General features: G+C 42.5%; 1 protein-coding gene across 1 annotated transcript in view; it reads right to left on the reverse strand.

The window, feature by feature from the left end:
• The window catches only part of ift122 (intraflagellar transport 122 homolog (Chlamydomonas)), a 127,818-nt gene that overhangs the window by 49,462 nt on the left and 55,986 nt on the right, over window positions 1-22,370 (reverse strand). Inside the window, exons 18-19 of the mRNA XM_080734189.1 lie at window positions 9,544-9,710; window positions 1,083-1,254 (exon numbers count right to left, since the gene is read on the reverse strand). Coding sequence (XP_080590315.1) covers window positions 1,083-1,254; window positions 9,544-9,710 — 339 coding nt within the window. The remainder of the gene's footprint in view (window positions 1-1,082; window positions 1,255-9,543; window positions 9,711-22,370) is intronic.

Consider the following 22,370-nt stretch of genomic DNA (forward strand, 5'->3'; position numbering starts at 1 on the left):
TAACATTGTTTTCTCACTCAACAGTAATACTCGGACCCCCTTTTTAGTACCTCTGGTCAAACATTGGTCAAATTGCCAAATATTATAGGCAGAAATTGTGAAAATAGACGATCTACATGCTCACAACGCCTCGCAACGCGAGGCGTTGTGAGCATGTAGATCAGCTATTTTCACAATGGAACAGATCGAGTCAAACTAAATGTAGCCTAATGCCGACTCCCACAATTTCAAATGCTTGTGCAGGGTGGGGGGGGGTCCCCACTTCAAATATGATTATTTGGGGGGTCGCGGCCTGAAAAGATTGAGAACGTATCTCCCGTGGTGTGTGTGGTGACAGGACATTTGTGACTGGTTGATGCAGCACTGGTCCTATATATGGCTCACAATGCGGCGGTATATTTATGGGATCTTTCTAAGGGGTACTCCATATAAGTCATAACGAGCCCACTCAGCACAGCAGGTGAGTCTCTCAGGTGTTGTAAAAGTGTGTCAGACCTCCAGGGGTGTCACACCAAATCCTGGGCCCTGGGTACAAGGATTCACTGTGGGCCCCCCCATGAATGTTCTTCATAGGGGAAGGAGGGGGTTTAACCCATTTAGACTGGGAACGCATTATTTTGTGCATTAGCTATCGAAAAATAGCAGATACACAAGCTCACAGCGCGGCACCGAGTGCTGCACTGTGAGCTTGTAGATCTGCTATTTTTGAAAAATCTTGAACATTTGTGCAAGTTTTTGAATAATAACCTATGTTTCTATGTGTCAGTGGTGCTCAAACTTTTTTATGTGAAGGACCCCCCAAAATGATATGTATTTGGCCACGGACCCCCATTTCAAAATATTTAGTTCCAGTGACCACCCAGAAGCAAATATTTGAGTTACAAACGTTCGCCTAAAAAAATACATACATTCAAAGATTTGCACACATTTTCCCAGACTTTTCAAAAGCACTCGGTGCCGCGATACAAGCTTGTAGATCTGCTATAAAATAATGAAGGCCCCCTCCACCTTGGGCCCTAGTAACTCGGCCCCACCCCCCCCCCCCCCCCCCCTTCCCCCTTGTGACGCCCCTGCAGACCTACCTCTTCCCAGTGGCAGGCCTCCACGTGCAGCTGCACCAGAGCCTTCAGGTCTCCCATCTTGGAGTAGGTCTCCGAGGCGTAGCCGTGGTGCTTCAGCTTCCTGAAGTAGAGCGCGCACTTCGCCAGGGGTTCGCGCTCCGCCTTGTCCAACTTGCGGGCGATGTCGATCAGCCTGGGGACGAGAGCAGAGAGAGAGAGAGGGAGAGAGGGAGGGGGGGGGGGGACACATGAGCAGGGGCGTCACACCAAATTCTGGGGCCCTGGGTACAAGGATTCACTGGAGGGCCCTCCATGAATGTTAACTATTGAAAAATAGCAGATATGCACGCTTGTAGATCTGCTATTTCTTTTTTTTTTTCTTTTTTTTTGTGAAAATGGGTACAAGAAACCTATGTTTCCATGTCAGTGGTGCTCAAACTTTTTCATGTGAAGGACCCCCAAAATGATATGTATTTGGCCATGGACCCCCATCCCAAAATATTTAGTTCCAGGGACCCCCCAGAAGCAAAATTTGAGTTACAAAAGTTCGCTTGAAAAAATACATTCAAATATTTGCACACATTTTCACTTCTTTTCAAAAATAGCAGATCTACAAGCTCGCAGCGCGGCACTCGGTGCCGCGCAATAGCTAAAAAAAATATTCCAGGCCCCTCCACCTTGGGCCCTAGTGACTCAGTCCCACTCCCCCCTTGGCCCCTTGTGACGCTCCTGGGCATGAGCACAAACGGGGCAGGTGTGTGTGGGTGCGTGTCTCTCGCAGTAATAAGGCTTGACGCAACTTTTCAGCACGGCATAGAATAGTACATACAGTATCTCTATATTTATATGTGTCCATCTCCTAGCTATAAATGCACCTGAATCTCTGAGTGAGTTCGAGTAAGTACAGGTACCCAGTGGAGTAATGTGCCAAGTCGGGCCGGTTGTCCGGAAACTGTATAATACTATATCTACCAGTAAGACTCCCTAATCGGGAGATAAGCGACCACCACGTCGCAGACACAGACTTTAGAAGACAGTCGTAGCTAATCAGGAGGGAATATGGGAAATGGGACAGATCCATGATGATGACATGACTTTAAAGATACCGTGTACCGATTTGCGTGATTTTAGCCCAAAATTGTGTTTTGCAAAAATCGGCCTGATGGTGGCGCTAGAAGAGGGCCATGTGAGAAATCAGGGGTGGAGGTTGTGATTTGCTATCCAAGGAGTTTGTGTGCAAAGTTCAGCATTGATAGGGCCAACGGTGGCAGAGATAAAGAGTAGGGGCAAAAGTGTGACGTGACGTGACGTGACGGACAGACTGACTGACTGCAATAAATTCAAATATCTCTATATCTGTCTGTTTATGCTCATATATGGAGATGTCATACTGTACTGACATCATAGACTGGCGTTGCGAGGCGTTGTGAGCATGTAGATCGGCTATTATCACAATTTCTGCCTCTAATATTAGACAATCTGGTCAAGGTTTAAATTGTCATTTTAGAGGTATTAAAAAAGTCCATAAATTGTCACTTTAGATTAGAAATGTGCAGACCCTCTATGAACGTTATATTGGTTTGTTCACTGCTGAGTGAGAAAACAATGTTGCACATTAAGTTAATCATCTGGGGACCCCCCAAAATAATTTGGGGGTCCCACTGGGGGTCCCGCCCCACAGGTTGAGAACCACTGCATTAAGTACTGGGACAGTGGGTACAACAGGTCCTCTGGCAAAGAGTACAACAGGTGTTGCATAACCGGAGGGGCTTGCATTCCCAACGGGCAATGTTCCCCACGGCATCGGCCTGGTATTTATAGGTACCCAGGAGTATACACCTGTCTTTGTCTTTGCAGTTCTTCTTTACTGTTTTTTTGAATGGCCCCTTTTTACTGTTGCGTTGCGAGCTTGTTGTGAACTTGTAGATCTGCTATTTTCTAAATATTTGTATACATTTTATACCTTGTGAAAAGGGGACATTCCGCATTATGACTACTTTTACTTTCGGTACTTTAAGTATATTTTGATGCCAATACTTTTGAACTATTACTCAAGTAAAAGTAAATTTACTTTTACTTCTAAGGGTGCCCTCACACCAAAATACCTAGAGTGGAATCCGCCAATGCATTTCAATGAGAATGGAGCGTTTTTTTGCCAGTAGAGGATTTCTGCAAAAAACGCTCCATTCTCATTGAAATGCATTGGCGGATTCCACTCTAGGTATTTTGGTGTGAGGGCGCCCTAACAGAGTATTTAGACATTGCAGTATTTATACCTTTACTTTTGTAAAACAATGTAATAATTTTTCCACCACTGCAATCAGAGCTAAACCCAGATATCAGTCACTTACTGACTTATCGTCCAGACTTATATTTTGACCATTATTTTACTTTTTTGATGACACCCTGACCAAACTATCTTTTCAATGGTGACAATAGCAGACCTACAAGCTTACAACATTTTAAAAAACGTGTTTGGCCTATAATGACATGCCCTAATTTCAGTGACTGATGAAGCCTGTAAATACTAAAACTCAGGGGTGGAAGAAGTCTTTTTTTTTATTCTTACTAAAGTAAAAGTAGCAATACCACAATGAAGAAGATCCCGAGCAAACGTCTATTTTCCCTTTTGGGTCTAGAACTAAGAAGTTTGGGAACCACTGCTTACGGTACTTGGAGTGGTGGAAAAAGTACTCACATAATTTACTTAAGTAAAAGTGTCTGCAATGTAGAAATACTCTGTTACAAGTAAAAGTCCAGAATTCAAAATGTACTTGAGTAAAAGTACAAAAGTATTGGCATCAAAATTGCCAATACTTACCCTCACCCTAAGTACCAAAAGTAAAAGCACTAAATGTTTGAAAATAGCAGATCTACAAGCTCACAACGCGTCGCGATGCGACGCGTTGTGAGCTTGTAGATCGGCTATTTTCAAATAGCCTAGGTATAGAATAGGGCTAAAGTGGATTAATGTATGTTTTATACTATAAATTATATAATCATTTATATCTGCAAAATAAACTAAAGTTTTCAAATACATGTAGTGGAGTAAATGTACAATATTTGGATCCGAGATGTAGTGGAGTAGAAGTAAAAGTACTGGAAACTGGAAAAACTAAAGTAAAGTACAAATACCTCAGAACTGCAATTAAAGGGGTACTGTCACTTTAAAAAGTCATCTTAAAATATGAGTTAATATTTGTATGATTTCATTGTGGGAATGCGCAATTATAAGCCAATCAAAATAATTGACTGTACTTAGACTACTTACTGTACTGGTCAGCTGTTATTGGGGGGCGAGGGGCAGATTACACTGTGACATGAGTTTCAGACTATTACAGACCGTTTTCAGAGAGACCACGTGACCTACTGTATCATACTATTATAATTTTGTGAGCGGGCCTTTAACAGTTTGCCAGCCAAAATAGAATGGTTGTTGGTAGATTAGCCGTGAAATTTCTATTATTGTATTGTGATCTGAGACATAATATTATGTTTATAAACATGAGCCCGCCACCACTCCTTCTTGGACCGCACCGTTGTTTTTTCTTTCTTTTTTTTCCCCCAGGTCATTAGCTCACCGTGATTATCTGGATCTCCGTTGGGATAGAGTGGTAGTTTTGGCCGAGCATCGATCTCCCCGTGCGTTTCGCGTGCGCGATCCGTGCGCATAATAATCCAAGCATATAATCCAAGAATGACTGAACAGTCGATGTGACCATTTTGGCTAGCTTAGCCCTTAGCACTCCAGCTATGCTAATGTTATCCTCCAAACAGTAAACGGACGGCAGCCAAGGAAGTATGAAGAAGGAAAGGCCATGATGTCACCTCTGCTTCATGTCAGAGCAGCCGTGCGCTATCGATGGACGCGTGGTGACTAGGGAAGGTTAGACGATCGCCGATTTTCGGATAAAAATCATTTATTTCGTTTTTAATGACAAAGTACGGTTAAAGACGGCGCGGCTGAGACACCCTTGCTCAGATGTCCGGTATATTCCGGTTTTAATATTAAGGGGCTCCCCGTGGCTTGGAAAGGGTTAAGTAAAGTACTTGGTTACTTTACACCACTGGGTACTTGTAACTCGAGTAAATGTACTCAGCTACTTTGCAGAGAGTTCAGTGTGTGTTGGCCCCCAAACATCGTTAACCCCGCGGCTCCAGGTCAGTGTCGACTGTGAGTGACAGTTAGCAGACACACGGGTCAGATGGGAGTCTGTAGGGAGTTGTGATACGACAGGCCCGGGACACAGACATATCTGTCTGCCAGCTTCCCACACACACACACACACTGGCAGGCAGCCCCCTTTCCCATGACTCACAATAGGGTGTGTGTGTGTGTGTGTGTGTGTGCGCGCACGTGCGTGCGTGTGTTTGTATTGCTATACTTGTGAGGGATGTGAAGGATACTTTTCCTGGTCCTTAAAATTTTTGTGGATAAAAAATATAAAAATATTTGGGAGGCTTACAATTAGGAAAGGATTTGCGTTGGGTTTAGGGTTAGGATTAAGCATGCAGAAGTTAGGTGTTGGGATTAGAGTTATGTCTGAGTCATACAGTATGTATGCCAGCGTCACACGCTGAAAATAGCTTGTTGATTTTTGATGTAAAAGGTACCAATAGCATTTCTAAAATTGCCACACGAAAAATGTTATGTCCTTACAAGTATGCAGTGGTGGAAAAAGTACTCAAATGTTTTACTTTAGTAAAAGTATCAATACTGCATTGTAGAAGTGCTCCGGAATTCAAAATGTACTTGAGTAAAAGTATGAAAGTGTTGGCATCAAAATTTACTTAAAAGTAAAAGTACAAAATATTTGAAAATAGCAGATCTACAATCTCACAACACGTCGCATCAGCTATTTTCAAATAGCCCAAGTATAAAATAAGGCTAAGGTGGATTAATGTAAGTTTTATAATATAATCATTTATTATCTGCAAAGTAACTAGTAAATAAAGTTTGGAAATGATTATAGTGGAGTAAAAGTACAATATTTGGATCAGAGATGTAGTGGAGTAGAAGTAAAAATATTGGAAATTGGACATACTGAAGTAAAGTACAAATATCTCAAAAGTACAGTACTTAAGAAAATGTACTTAGTTACTTTACACAACTGCAAGTATGTTAAAACAAAGTGTGTGTGTGTGTGTGTGTGTGTGTGTGTGTGTGTGTGTGTGTGTGTGTGTGTGTGTGCGTGCGCGTGCGACTGTGAGAGAGAACCGACGAAGTGATGTTTGCCGGTAAACACCCTCTTTGTATTTCATCAGCTTTCAGTCTGTATGCCATCAGCTAGGTGTCTAATACCCTGCGGCCGGATCTGTGTAGAGCCATGAATACATGGCATTAGCATTAGATTTGAAGAGAGCTATTCTTATAACCTTAGACATTTCCCATCCATATTCATGAGCGGTTAAGCGGTTGTGCTCTGGAGCTAGAAACCCCAAACAAACCGTAGAACCTGGACCCGTCCCACCCACTGACGGTGATTTCAGGACAGCTTGACTTTTTTACGACAGCGGTTCTCAACGTGAGGTCCGAGGACCCCCAGAGGTCCTTAAACACATCTGGAGGTCAGCGGAGATATACTATACTGTATATCAGGGGTTTTCAATGTTTTCAGGCCAAGGACCCCTTAGTTGAAAGAGAGATGGAGCAGGGACCCCCACAACCTGTTCATAGATTCCATATAGTTTCATTGTTTGACAGCAACAATAACAGTGTATTTTGGGTTCATGTCAATTTGTGTTTTAACTTGACCTTTCACTCTGTACTTAGTCTGCTCTTTTTCCCCTCTACACCAATGCTTTTTGCCGAAAATAGCCGATCTACAAGCTCACAACGCCTCGCAGCGCGAGGCGTTGTGAGCTTGTAGATCTGCTATTTTTGGCTAAAGTTCTCCCAAGGGTTCAAGTGATTAATATAAAAAAGGAGAAATAAGGTTTCTATCACACAACGATTTGGAGGACCCCCTGTAGTAACTCTGAGGACCCCCTAGGGGTCCCGGACCCCCTGTTGAAGACCGCTGCTGTATATCAATCTGGAGTACCACGTGACATGAAAAAGTTTGAGACATGAGAAAGTTTGACGACGTGTTTTTGCTATTGTAAAAGAATACTATTTTGGTTATTGAAGTTTAAACGGAACACAAACATTTGCTTGCATTCTTGTAAAACCCCCCCGGCTAGTGTCACGGGATGTACCGAGTCACTGTCACTGAAAAACGATGTCTCTAGGTAATGAGTTGTCAGGCTTTTTCATGTCACAGGTGCCCCAGATACAAACACATTGAGCCACGTTTAATGAAAATCTTGTCCCCGCCGACTCCATGGGATGTAATTTTTATTGTTTGGTATAACCCATTTAGGCCTGAACACATTATGACGCAATATTTTATGCTTTAAATATAAAAAAAATAGCAGATATACAAGCTCACAGCGCGGCACCGAGTGCCGCGCTGCGAGCTTGTAGATCTGCTATTTTTGAAAAATCGTGAAAATTTGAATTTTGACCCGATTCTATAAGTAAGCAATTTACCCCGAGTGAGAGGACATTATGCTCTGATAATGTCCTGTGTGAGGGGGTGATCGGACGAGGCGAAGCCGAGTCCGATAACACCCTCACACAGGACATTATCAGAGCATAATGTCCGACCCCGAGTGGTAAATAGCTTTTCTACCACTTTTTTCCGTATACATGAAAGAAAACACATAGTTGTAACTTGCAAGGATATTAAGTTACAATCATTATTGCCTATAAAACTTCCGCGACGACAGCAAATAGTTCCACAAACAACATCTTCTACTCACCACCAGATGACGCCAACTCCATGCAGAGAAAGATGTCTAGCATACAGCTAAGCTAACGTCAGTTAGAAGGACCGTTCCGGCCGTAAATAGAGGCTGTTCGCTTCCAGAAAGGCATAGGTTCAGAGAAAAGGGGCTTTAAAGTTGGCGGATTGCATTGGATCCAAATAAATCGGCGACGTCGTACGCACGTTAGTAAACATAGGACCGCTACGACCGTCATATGTTGGTTGGGGGAAAGGTGTTCCGACTACCTCCTGAAGTCCCCGGATGTACACTGAGGCGCATTGATCTCGTCCTCACACAACTGCGGCGGTTGTTCTGCCATAACCTCCGGAATTTAGCCAATCAGAATCCAGTATTTGAACATGTGACTAGAAAAAGTGGTAGAAGTGTCTTTTGAATCCTTCTAAGATTTTTGGAAAAAACCTATGTTTCTATGTCAGCAATCTGGCCAGCCATCGTCAAAGAAAAGGTCCTTTTCACTTGACTGGAGCTCAGTTAGTCTGTTCTTGAGAGACTACTATGTCAGTGGTTCTCAAACCTTTTCATTTGAAGGACCCCCAAAATGATATTTATTTAGCCACGGACCCCCATTTCAAAATATCTAGTTCCAGGGACCACCCAGAAGCTAAATTTGAGTTACAAACGTTCGCTTTGAAAATACATATTCAAAGATTTGCACACATTTTCACGACTTTTTCAAAAATAGCAGATCTACAAGCTTGCAGCGCGGCACTCGGTGCCGCGCTGTGAGCTTGTATATTTGCTATTTTTCACTGGTTAAAGCATTCAATAATTCTAGGCCTAAATGGTATAATTCATCATATCTCTAGAAACTGACTAGAGATTGTAGTAATGAAACGTATTGTCTCTTTGCATTACCTTCCAGCGAATTAAATGTGAGCTAAAACTGAACCGTTCCCATGGTCCCTTTACCCCACTTTGAGAATCACTGCACCTCATGACACAAAAAAAAAATCTTGGGATATCTTGTGTCTAAAATCGGCAAAGTTTTGTCCAAGAAGACAAATCTGATTGAAAGGTTCCTGATTTAAATACTGAATATCAGAACACCTCAAATATAGTTCTGGTCAACTGTTTAATCACTGTTCTAAATCAGTGGTTCTCAACCTGTGGGTCGGGACCAGGGGGGGTCCCCAAATTATTTTGGGGCGGGTCCCCAGATGATTAACTTAATGTGCAACATTGTTTTCTCACTCAACAGTTAAAAGAACCTAAGGTTTAAGTGTATAGAGGGTATCTGCACATTTCTAAAGTGACACTTTAAGGACTTTTGAATACCTCTAAAATGACAAATCAAACATTAAACAAATTGTCAAATGTTAGAGGCAGAAATTGTGAAAATAGCCGATCTACATGCTCACAACTCCTCGCGTTGCGAGGCGTTGTGAGCATGTGGATCGGCTATTTTCACAATAGAACCGTGTTATACAAAATGTAATGCCCCAACTCTTAGTGCTCATCAGGTTGGGGGGGTCCCCGGGTTAAAATATGATTATTTCGGGGGTTGCGGCCTGAAAAGGTTGAGGACCACTGTTCTAAATCAACACAATGTGACAGAGTTCGGTGCTGCTTGTACATCAGCTATTTTGGCTGAATGTTCGCCCCCACAATACGCCAGGATTCTTCCGGTAAACACAGAGAGATTACCACGTACATGTCGGCCCAGCCGTGCTCTCCGATGATGTCTATGGCTTTGAGGTGTTCGCCTGCAGACAGGTACATCTCCGCCGCCGCCCGGGGCTCCTTGCTGTTCTTAGCCCAGTCCGCCTGTTTGGTCATCAGTATCTTAGAGTTCTTCGGGTCCGTCGCTCCTATGAACTCCTACAAGAGGTGAGAGAGAGCCATCGGCATGTTAAACATTTAAAACCCTATATACAGGGGTCCTTCAGGGCTGTATACCAGGGGTTCCAAAACTTTTCTGTCTCAGGGCACCCCATGAATATTTTTGGAGCTGTGTGGAACACAAGCTACCCTATACGTGGCCGTGTGTGTAGGTATGTTTGTATGTGGGTCTGTCTGTATGTGGGTCTGTCTGTATGTAGCCTCAAGCCTGTGTAGTACCTTTTATGACCACACATGTTAAGGGAGGGGCGCTGTTTTCAACTGCAATACACACACACACACACACACACACACACACACACCCACACACACACACACACACACACACACACACACACACACACACACACACAGCTCCACTTCGAACAGAGGTTCGATTTTTTTAATCCGAGGCACCCCTACATTATCATTTTTACTCCCAGCACCTTATATCTATAGCATATTGTCGTTGTCAGGTGGAAACCTTGTATGTCCAAAACCGTTCGTTTTGTAGTTATCATCTATTCTATACAATGTACTAAACTAGTGAAAACAGCAGATCTACAAGCACACAACGCCTCGCGATGCAAGGCGGTGTGTGCTTGTAGATCAGCTGTTTTCACTACTTTTGTGCAACAGTCTTGTATGATGAAGCAGGGCTTTGCTTTGCGAAAAGACGTACACATTTAAAACTTGGAGATAGGAGGTTTCGGCCCAACAGTGAGGATATTTTAGTGATTATGTTGCGAGGAAAACGTTGAGATAATAGCCATTTTGGTTAGAACTGACTGAAAATACTTTGTACTTCAAGTTTAAAATGATACTAAATATTTTTTTAAGTGTCCAAATAAATTCCAAATATTATCAAATTATCTCGCGGCACCCCTGGACTGCCGTCGCGGCACCCCAGGGTGCCCCGTCACCCACTTTGAAAACCCCTGGTGTATACAACTAGCCTGGCAAGCCAGTCCTGATACTGCGCTCACTCATTCCTTCCTTCCCCAGTATCAGGTCTGGACTTCTGCCAATAGGCACCGAGTATGAGAAATTAGAAAATGATCGGGGCCAATCAGTGACTGCGTGAAAAGCTTCCCCTGATTGGTCCATGCGTAGATGGTGACAACGTAGAATACATGCTGTGGCATTTTCAAAACAACAATGGCTGCCTTCGATGCAACAAGTGTAACGGTTAACGCTGAAACGATAAAACAAGCAATAAGTGAAGTTATTTCAGAGTTGGAATCAATTACAACAATTAAAAAGGACAGGAGTATGCGCCAGCGGAGTTTATCTGCCGAAAAGACGTGTTTGTTTGCTGTTCTTCCGACTGGCTGCACTGTGATGACAGATGTTAGAGGAGTCTGTCTGTCAAGGCAAGTACTCCCGCCCACTTTTCAAGCTGCCTATAGCCCAAAGTCCAGACTCATATTGTGGGAAGGAACGAGTGAGTGAATGCACAGTATGAGGCTGGCTGGCCAGGCTAGGCTACAGCACTGCACATTTTTTCCCCTGACCACCAAGGACCCTATTTTTTTCACCCAATTCCCGCTTCCCACTATTTGGGGATTTAGCAGTATGCAAGGGGCGTTCTTCGAATTGCTATCTTCCGGCACCGGCCTTATCCGTAAAACACTTACGCTATCCCCCTTACATTATGCATAGGTGTCGTTGGGACGTTACTTTAATAAAACCAATCAGCGTGCCATGCCATTACCTTTAACACATGGGCTGCTCAGGTTTATAACATTTATAGCTGTTGCTGCTGCCGCCGTTCACTCACGCTTTATTTTGAAGAGCCTCGGAAGCTTCGTGCGTGTGCACGTGGGTGTCCACTGACGATTGAGGAAGATAATCCCTTTGTTTACAAAAGCTTGCAAAACTAAAATCCAAACGGGAGCCGACCATTGCGGTAAAGTGTCGCCGTGAAAACAATCAGATCTCTGGCGTTCTTTTCACCTCATTCAGAGATAAAGCCCTTTTTATGTTTCAGAGTAGAATGGAAAACAATGCAACCAGCGCGTGCCTTTTTTTCCTCTCTCCCTCTCTCTCTCTCTGCTACGGGGTGACGTATGGACTCGGGTCATTCAGAGGGCAGGCAGCTGCACGTACAGTTAACCCTTCGTTGTCTCGTCCAGGGACGAGACAACTCCTTTTGGCATGGTGACACCTAGTGGCCTTAACTCGTTACTGAATGAGTTTGGCTCCTTGGGAGTTAAGAGACGACTGCGATATGCCTTATGCCCAGTGCTATCATACGCTCTCTCCCTCTCTGCCCATGGAAGAGCAAATAGCGTGGTTGCTTAATGCTGGTTTTTGACATTATCGAAACGAAGCAGATAAAAGCGCCAAACTTTTTTTGAGTCTTCTTTAGGACCTAACGATGGATTTTAGCCTTGGGTACCAAACTTTATTTTGATGTTTACCCATAGAATTATCCATATCAAGTTGGGCTCCCATCGACTTTCTATACAGGAGGAAAATACCCAGAAAAGAATCTGCTTTAAGTAGGATGTGAGGGGTCTAACTAGGGGTTTGTCATGATTCTGAATCCATTGCAAGCATTTGTTTTGCAAAAAAACCTTTCCTTGGGCTAGAAATGGCCCCCAAAAACACCCAAAAAACTGTGAAAAATGATGACTCATCACTAAACCATCGTTTTGTGGGGCCATTTCTAGCCCAATGAAAGTTTTTTGTGCAAAACAAATGATTGCAATGGATTCAAGATCATGACAAACCCCGGCCTAGTTAGACCCCTCACAATCACATCCTACTTAATGCAGATTTCTTTCTGGGTATTTTCCTCCTGTATAGAGAGTCGATGGGAGCCCAACTTGATATGGATAATTCTATGGGTAAACATCAAAATAAAGTTTGGTACCCAAGGCTAAAATCCATTGTTACGTCCTAAAGAGGCCTCCAAAAAGGTTCGGCACTTTTGTCCGCTTCGTTTCGATAATTTTGTTAAGCCAACCCACTAAAAGAGGCAGTCCGACCTTGATTGCCTTGGAATAAAGTTATATTTGATACACAGATTATCACTCACACATTGCTGATAGAGAACTTAAAATTACAGCAATCCCTTGTGTTCTGGATTAATTCAACTGAATGGTCCGGTGTGGTTATAGAAAACACAGATCACATTATTTATTTGTCTTTCATTGATAAGCTTAGCTGGCAACTGCTGATAAAAACAACTTATTGACAAAAGGAATTAACAGTTACACTTTTGTGGATTACAGTAAAATGATAATCATAATCACTTTCACAATCACTTAATTCAGAAGTGCAGCGGTGTTCAACTCTGCATTGAGGCACCCATGCTTCATCGTACAAGGCCGTCGCACAAAAGTAGTGAAAACAGCAGATCTACAAGCACACAACGCCTCGCAGGGCGAGGCATTGTGTGCTTGCAGATCGGCTTGCAATACCTCTAAAATGACAAATTAAACATTGGCCAAATTGTTAAATATTAGAGGCAGAAATTGTGAAAATAACGCGAGGCGTTGTGAGCATGTAGATCGTCTATTTCGACTACATACGTAATAGAACCGGCGCGTTATACAAAATGTAATGCCCCAACTCTTAGTGCTCGTAGGGTGGGGGGGTCCCCAGTTAAAATATGATTATTTTGGAGGTCGCGGCCTGAAAAGGTTGCGAACCACTGGTATAATGTAGCGCTGCCGTACGATAGCCTTTAGGGGCAGCTAGCTGGCGCTGATGTGTGCATAATTAACAGGTAGTGCGGCGCGCAAGATAGGACCCCACCTCTCTTTGCCAGGAATAGCTGATCTACATTTAGTTTGGAAAGATGTCACCTGTATTGTAATGAGGCATGCTGAAAATAGAGACGCCAGGTTGAAAGTGGTTAAGTGCGTCTGTGGGTTTTATAAATATTTAACCAATTAAGTCTTAACAAGAGCGTCAGACTAAATAACTACAATGGATCCATTGGAACAAAGGTCCATTTCCTGAAAGGTAATGGTTTTGGACATACAAGGTTTATGCCCGACAACGATGATACTGTAATACAGCACTGCAGCTGGTTCCCAAACTGTGGGTCACGGACCAATTTCTATGGGCCACGACTCGAGGAAAAATCCCATTTTCTTTTCCTACATTTAAAATACATATATATATTTCATTTAATTACATTAAGAAGTAGTGAAAATAGCCGATCTTCAAGCTCACGGCACGTTGTGAACTTGTAGATCTGCTATTTTCACAAGTTTGGGTCCCGGGAAAAGTCTAATTTCTCTTTTGGGTCTTGAACTAAAAGGTTTGGGAACCACTGGCATACAGGTTTTTGATTGATTGATTGATTGATTGAAGAATTTATTAGAAGTTTGCAATAGAAAAAAGTACAGTTTCATGACAGTACAAATCACTGGTACAAGGTCAACTAAAAGGAGATCCTAGAAAGCCGAGGCTTATTTCCACAGGAACCACACTTTAAGTATCTCATATAACATTGAAAGACAGACGGATAGAACATAGTACTTTATCTAGGATAATATCAGTTTCAAAAGCATAACATCAAATAGGTCCAGTACGTGTACACAATATGTCGGAATGCAATCAAAAATACATTTTTCACACTTTTAGAGCATATTTGTAGTGATAATATGGCCATACCTAACACTGGATGCCAAAAAAAGTGAAAATTCAAGTATTTGTGTATTATAATGAAACAGTTAGAGACCAGCCCCTAAACAGAAACGTCTTGCGTGATGACGAACATAAAGAAAATTTATAATTCACGAAGTCAAGTCAGAATGACTGACAGGCATGTCTGTGTCAATAAACATCATCAACTTCAGCGACTCCCCACGAGCCGCTGGTTCGCGTGCCTCCCCCCCTTCAAGCTGCCTCCCCCACCTCCCTGTTCAAACTCGTTTTCTGTAGCTGCTGCCTTGTCAGTCTATAGTGCAATGCTGTGATACTGAGCGCCAATCCTCAGCCGTCTTTACATATTAATGTCTTCAAGGAGTTATGGCCTGCCTACTTTTTGACCGTCAAATCACATTCACCCAAGTGCTCTGTACCTCCTTTCTGGACCGTTTTAGGAGGAGTGAGTGGAAAACTTGGTTTCATTGGGTCTTTAACTCATCTACTGCTTATGACTAGTTTGACGAGTTATATTTATGGGTCCACTCTGCCTATGACGAATTTGAAAAAAAAAAAAAATGTTCCACCCCCATACAACCCCATCTTTCATACAGGGCAGCCATCTTTGTTTACATAACATGTAAAACATAATGGCTGCTATCTCAAGAATGAAAAAGAAAATAGACAACGCACATCGACTGGTGGGTGCTGGGCTAAAAAAATACTATGAAAAATGGATGGAGCCCGCACACCAGATAAGGTACAAAAAGACTTTCTTTATTTGGACAACGTTTCGATCTATTCAGATCTTCATCAGGTCATGATCATACACAAACACAAAATTTTAAATTCATTCTAAAATGAATGTATATATATATCTGTGATATGGCAGACCTATTGCCAGTGCACTCAGGGGAGATGTGTCACACCTGAGTTGACACAAGTGGGAGTGACTGACACAGGCCATTTCCTGATAAAACCACAGATCTGTTTGTGTATGATCATGACCTGATGAAGATCTGAATAGATCGAAACGTTGTCCAAATAAAGAAAGTCTTTTTGTACCTTATCTGGTGTGCGGGCTCCATCCATTTTTCATGCTATCTCAAGAATGCCTGAACGGATTTCCAATCGGATTTTTTTGTTTGAAAGCTGTGAACAGCCTGCACAAACATGGTGCATGATCTGTGCATGGGCGTGCATGATCTGTGCACTATAAATTACATGGAAGTCTATGGAGACTTCTGGCGGGGAAATCCCAAAGACGGCATATTCAAAATGGCAGTAGATGAGTTAAAGTAGAATGTGTGGCATTACCACCTATGTTTCCCTAAAAGAACTACAAACCCCTTCAGGAAAAAAAAAAAAACATTTAGAATATCTAATTCAAGTCACCCAGCCTCTCCTATCAGCCTCTCCTCCTACAGTAGTCTATCTCTTATCTACTGCTGCCTCATGTTTCCCCAAGTGAATAAAAATGATACACTGATGCAGTACATGATGAGGACAGAGGGAGCCCCAAACACAAAGAAAGACTGACGTAGCTGACACGTGGAAACCTTGTATGTCCAAAACAGCAACTTCACTTTTTTATATATATCGTCGTTGTCGGGTGAAAACCCTGTATGTCCAAAACTGTTTGTTTTGCATTTATCATTTTAAAAATGATTTAAACTAGTGAAAACAGCTGATCTACAAGCACACGCCTCGCAACGCGAGTCGTTGTGTGCTCGTAGATCTGCTGTTTTCACTAGTCTTGTGCGACGGCCTTGTATGATGAAGCAGGGCTTTACATGGTGAAAAAAAATACAAATTTGAAACTTGGAGATACGAGGTTTCTGCCCGACAGTGATAATATATAGGCACTGTATAGCCTACTGCAGGGGTCTCCAACGTTTTCAGGCCAAGGATCCCTTAGCTGGGAGAGAGATGAAGCAGCGACCCCCAGATTCCATATAGTTTCATCGTTAGACAGCACAATCATCAGTGTATTTTGGATTCATGCCAATTTGTGATCAGATATGTAACCACTTGAACCATCAATACTTAATAAATTTGACCTTCTGTACTTAAGTCTGCTTAAGGGGGTTAAAGTTTGGGTCCCGATCACTTACTATACAGGAAAGAGAAAAAAAAATCTTCTTTATGTAGCATGTGAGGGGTCTATCTAGGGGTTTTTCATGATTCTGAATCCATTGCAAGCATTTGTTTTGCACGAAAAACATTCCTCAGGCAAAAAAATGGACCCCATAAAAGTGTTAAAAGTGATGACTCATCACTAAACCATCACTACATCATAGTTTGTGGGTCACGAAAAAAAAACCCTAGTTAGACCCCTCACATGCTACTTAAAGTGTTAGTTCACCTATTTTTGACATAAAGCTGTGTGAACTACTTGCCATTAAAATAGTGTTTACAAATGTATTAATTCATTACCAGAGTCCCGTGGTCAGAGTTCTGGTCAGTTTTAGATGAATATAAAGCAGTTCCGGTGATTTGGCAGGGGCTCATGGCCCAATCATTAAAAATAGATGAATCCACAAAACTAGCGTCATTTGTATTGTTGACCTATTTCTACCAAATAGACCAACTTTCGTTCAACTTTGACCCCTCTGTCACATGGTACTATTTTTTGTGTCCAGTATCACTACGCAGCTGCAACGTATTTCCCCAAAACAAGGTGCTTTGCAGTCAGCTGATCAGAACGAAACCTCACTCTATATGGTAGAAATAGGCCAACAATACAAATGACGCTAGTTTTGTGGATTCATCTATTTTCAATGATTGGGCCACGCCAAATGGCCCCCACTCCATTGGAACTACTTAATATTCATTAGAAACTGACCAGAACTCTGACCACGGGACTCTGGTAATCAATTAATACATTTTTAACCACTGTTTTAATGGCAAGTATTTCACACAGCTTTATGTCAAAAATAGGTGAACAAACACTTTAAAGAATATTTTTTGGGGGGTCTTTTTTCCTGTATAGTAAGTGGAAGGGACCCAAACTTGAACCCCCTGAATTTACCTTGATCCACTAAGAATATTTTGGACAATTTTTAACATGTGTTTTGGATGACCGTAAGGATCATAAAAAACCTTGAACCATTACTATTGCAATTTCTTTTGGGTCATGCCCCTCTTTAGCTTAGATTGACTGGCCTAAGAGGAAAAGGAAGTGATGCCCACATTTCACACAAAGGCTCGAGTGGCCAGACGGTTGCCTCCGCGATTTGCAAATGCTCCCGGCATACAGTCTGGGAGACGGAAGTTCTAACCATGAGTGCGAGATGAAGCGGATGTGACGCAGCTGCTCCCTTGGTGCAGTAGCGATAACAAGTCTTACTGGAAGCGTTATGTCTTCTTTCAATATTTTTGGGGGGGTTATTTCAGAGAGTGTGACATGCGTCACGACAACCACACTTGCAATTCCCCAGAATGGCATCTTCCTAGTTTCTGTGTCGTCACTGCTTTTGTATCCTAATCCTACCGTTTTTCACCTGCCAGTGAGGAGCCCCCACCAGGAGGACGCAGAGCCTTCATCCTACTCCTCCCGCCCCACACTCCTTGCTGATGAGTGCCCCCCCCCAGCCTATAGGGATCTTGGATCACATGACTTCCTGGGATAGCAGCCTGCATTACAAACCATTGTGAACAATGGAGCGATGGTCCCAAAATATGAGTTCTATTCAACCAATTTCTTTTTACCAAATTGACAAATGGGCAGACGACAACATCAACATCCCCAAAATGATAAAATAGAAGGGCTACAGTAGATTGATTACATCCATGGTAACGATATTCAAGGTAAGTTAGGTTGCAACCTTACTGTGTACAAAGTACAAACACCATCATATTAACTATTTGTTGTTAGATTGTTCCTGATTAATATGCAAAAATCACGATACAGTAATATTAACTATATGACGGCAGAGCAAGCACTAGTCTGCACAGATACTGTAGCAAGTCTTTGTACAGAGTAACAGTGTAACCTAACTACCATGAATATTGTGGATGTACGCTTCTATTTAATCCTTTTGGGGATGTTGATGTTGTCATCTGCCCATTTGTCGCTTTGGTCAAAAGAAATTGGTTGAATAGAACTCATATTTTGGGACCATCGCTCCATTGTTCACAATGGTTTGTAATGCAGGCTGCTATCCCAGGAAGTCATGTGATCCAAGATGGCCACGGTGTGAATAAGGTCTATTACCAGTATCACCCTTCCTGGCTTCCCTCCCCCGAACACGAGCCAATTGTGTGTTTGTGTGTAGACGCACCGACAAAGTCAGTTAGTGGACAGGGACTTTACCAGTGCGCCACCCGAGCGTCAAAACAGTACCTTTTCAGAAAAGGGCAAAAAAGAACAGGTATTCCAATGGAACCAATGTAGTTATTAACAAGCTTCTTGTTAATATTAAAGCCACAAACTTTATCACTTTCACTTTAAGTTAAAAATAAATAAATAAAGTAGCAGATCTACTTTTATCTTGTGCGTCGGCTATGTTCGCTACTTTTGCTCACACTTTTTCACGACGCCGGGCATTTATTTAGGAGGATCAACATAAAAAGTTGAAAAATGGAGATACAAGGTTTCTGCCCTGCAGCAACACTATCTTAACCCTCAAAGACCTGCTTAAACTATTGAAAAATAGCAGATATACAAGCTCACAGCGCGGCACCGAGTGCCGCGCTGCGAGCTTGTAGATCTGCTATTTTTGAAAAATCGTGAAAATGTGTGCAAGTCTTTGAACATCTTTGACCCGACTTCTAAATCCTTCCTCCAAATCAGCTGTTCTAAAACTTTTCCATGTCAACGACCCCCAAAATTACAGGTATTTTGCCGCGGACCGCCATCTCCAAATATGTTGTTCCAGGGACCACCCAGAAGCAAATATTTGAGTTACAAATGTTTGCTTTTAAAAAGATATATTCAAAGACTTGCTAAAACAAATCAAGCTCGCAGCGCGCCACTCGGTGCCACCCTGTGAGCTTGTATATCTGCTATTTTACCACTTTTTGTGGTCACATGTTCAGATACTGGATTCTGATTGGCTTAAAACAGTGGTAAATCAGTCAACAACCTTGAGTTGGCTCATGGAAACCGCCCACTGTTGTGTTGCAGTTGTAACATTTCCAAGATACAACTGTGTTTTCTTTCATTTATATGGTAGAAGAGGTAGAAAAGCAATTTACCATTCGAGGGGCGTGGGTTGTTGGCTGATTTACCACTGTTTCAGGGTTGTTTGGCACTCGGCTTACTTTTATAGCTAAAGCATTAAATAATTCTAGGCCTTAACGGCTTAAACCCAAGGCATGAACTTCTACTATCAGCTCTAATCACTAAGCCATGAGACACACTGTCTCTGTCCCTGCAAACCGCTACAAGGACTCTCCTGATAAAATGATGCTAAGACGTTCAGAAACAAATCACTCCATGTCTACGGCTAATTTGCATATAAATGATGTTTCATGTCAACACGCGGGGGTTTCTTCTGGTTATTTGGGGGGGGGGGGGGGGGGGGGGGGGGGACTGCTGCAGCTGTGATGCGCCTCTCGTCTTGACTGAAACATTATAGCGCTCGTACGTCCTTCTCTTTTTGTGAATGGTCTTCTGGAGGTACAAGTAATGTAGTCTGCTGATGATGCTCTGCGAAAAGTTGAACAGAATTTTAAACTTTGGAAGTTTTGGACGCCGTCCAAGAAAAAAACAGACACCGACTGGCAGCATTCCATCTGAAGAGTGAAAAAAAAAAAAAAAAAGAAAAAAAAAACGCAAAGCACCACCACGTAATGTTAAGAAAAAAAAACTGGCATTTGGCACGCGTGACGGTAAACAATTACAAACCAGCGAGCTGAACATCTGACAGGTACTCGGCGTGCACGACCCACAGAGCCAGGGGCGTCACAAGGGCGGGGTGGGGGGGGGGCACTGAGTTACTAGGGCCCAAGGTGGAGGGAGCCTTGATTATGTTATAATTTAGCTATTTGAAGAATAGCAAATATACAAGCTCGCAGCGCGGCACCGAGTGCCGAGCTGCGAGCTTGTAGATCTGCTATTTTTGAAGTCTATTTTGGAAAATGCGTGCAAATCTTTGAATATATGTATTTTTTTAAGCGAACATTTATAACTCAAATTTTGCTTCTGGGGGGTGGGGAACATAGGTTTTTCGAAAAACCTTAGAAGGATTTGAAATAAGACTATTTTCACGATTTTTCAAAAATAGCAGATCTACAAGCTCGCAGCGCGGCACTCGGTGCCGCGCTGTGAGCTTGTGTATCTGCTATTTTTCAACAGTTAAAGCACAAAATGTGAGTGAATCCTTGTGCCCAGGGCCCAGAATTTGGTGCGACGCCCCTCTCGGTATGCACGACCCGCATACTGTAGCTGACTGACACTGAATGCAGAGTACCTGACAGTGTAATGGCAGTGAAAGGTAGCCCAGAGGGTCAGCAGCCACTCTAGTCAGACAGGAAGAACACTTGATGGTGCTTTTAAATGGCTTTTAAACCCATTCTGAGCCCCAGAAATTAACGGATTATAATGTCCAGAGTGCCTCTCACTGGCTCCATTAACGGCCATTATCTTATTTTGAAGGCCAGAAGTCCACAGCGTAAACACTTCCGGTCTGACGTCATCGCGTCCTTCACCGGAATCGATCATTGTTTATGTGGTGTCACGGCGGATAGGATCGATGCTTTTCAACATGTGTTTTATAAGCGAGCATCTATTGCCATCTTCGCTTCTAAAGTGTTGTTTTGAGATAATGGACTTTAAGATGAGATCCCCCGTCTGCCTCAATGTTATGGGATTACTATTTTGTGCTCGTGGATCCGTGACGATGATAAATCAGCGACGGAGATCGGCTCGAGACCTTCCGCCATTGTACACGGTAGGATAACCGCCGTTACAGTAATATATTACTTTTCGCGAGATATCTCGGGATTGGCACTCGAGATACTCGAGTACATTTCACGAGATATCTCGGGAATGGCACTAAATCGGTTAAGCACATTAGCCCCCAGCATCCCTATTTTGGTCATCATAGGCGAAATGAGACTATTTTCCAAGATTTTGAAAATAGCACATCGACAAGCAGGGACCAAATTCTGGGCCCTGGGTACACTGCGGGCCCCCCATGAACGTTCTTCATAGGGGGAGGGGGTTTAACCCATTTAGACTGGGAACGCTTTAACTATTAAAAAATAGCAGATATACAAGCTCACGGAAACAGCTTGTAGATCAGCTTGTGAGCTTGTAGATCTGCTATTTTTTGAAAAATCTTGAACATTTTTGCAAGTCTTGGAATATTTCAAATCCTTCAAAGGTTTTTTGAAAAAACTATGTTTCCATGTCAGTGGTGCTCAAACCTTTTCATGTGAAGGACCCCCAAAATGATATGTATATGGCCACGGACCCCCATCTCAAAATGTTTCGTTCAAGGGACCACCCAGAAGCAAAATTTGAGTTACAAATGTTCACTTAAAAATACATATATTCAAAGATTTGCACACATTTTCACGACTTTTCAAAAATAGCTAAAGTATGAAATAATGAAGGCCCCTCCACCTTGGGCCCTAGTAACTCAAGGTGGGCTCATAATAGCAAAATCAGTTTAACCACAATATCCGATTTTATACATTGGTTATTCAAAAATAGCTGATCTACAAGCTCATCACAGATCGACAAGTTGTGAACTTATAGATTATAGACTTTTGAAATATTTTGCAAAATCTAGGAAAGTTATTGAAAAAAAGAAAATCAGGATCAATTCTAAGAACAATTTCACACAAATCTTGACACGAAGAGGCTTGAGAAACACTGACCTATAAGGGAAGTTAACCCTCACACACTAAACCAAGGGTCTTCAACAGGGGGTCCGGGACCCCTAGGGGGTCCTCAGAGTTACTACAGGGGGTCCTCCAAATCTTTGTTTGATAGAAACTTTTTGTATTTGATATTAACCACTTGAACCCTATAGTGACCATATTCGGCAAAGAGTTTTGGGGTAGAGGGGGAAAAGAGCAGACTAAGTACAGAGTGAAAAGTCA

Source organism: Nannobrachium achirus (assembly GCF_963921795.1).
Source record: "Nannobrachium achirus genome assembly, chromosome: 9".
Lineage (NCBI taxonomy): Eukaryota > Metazoa > Chordata > Actinopteri > Myctophiformes > Myctophidae > Nannobrachium > Nannobrachium achirus.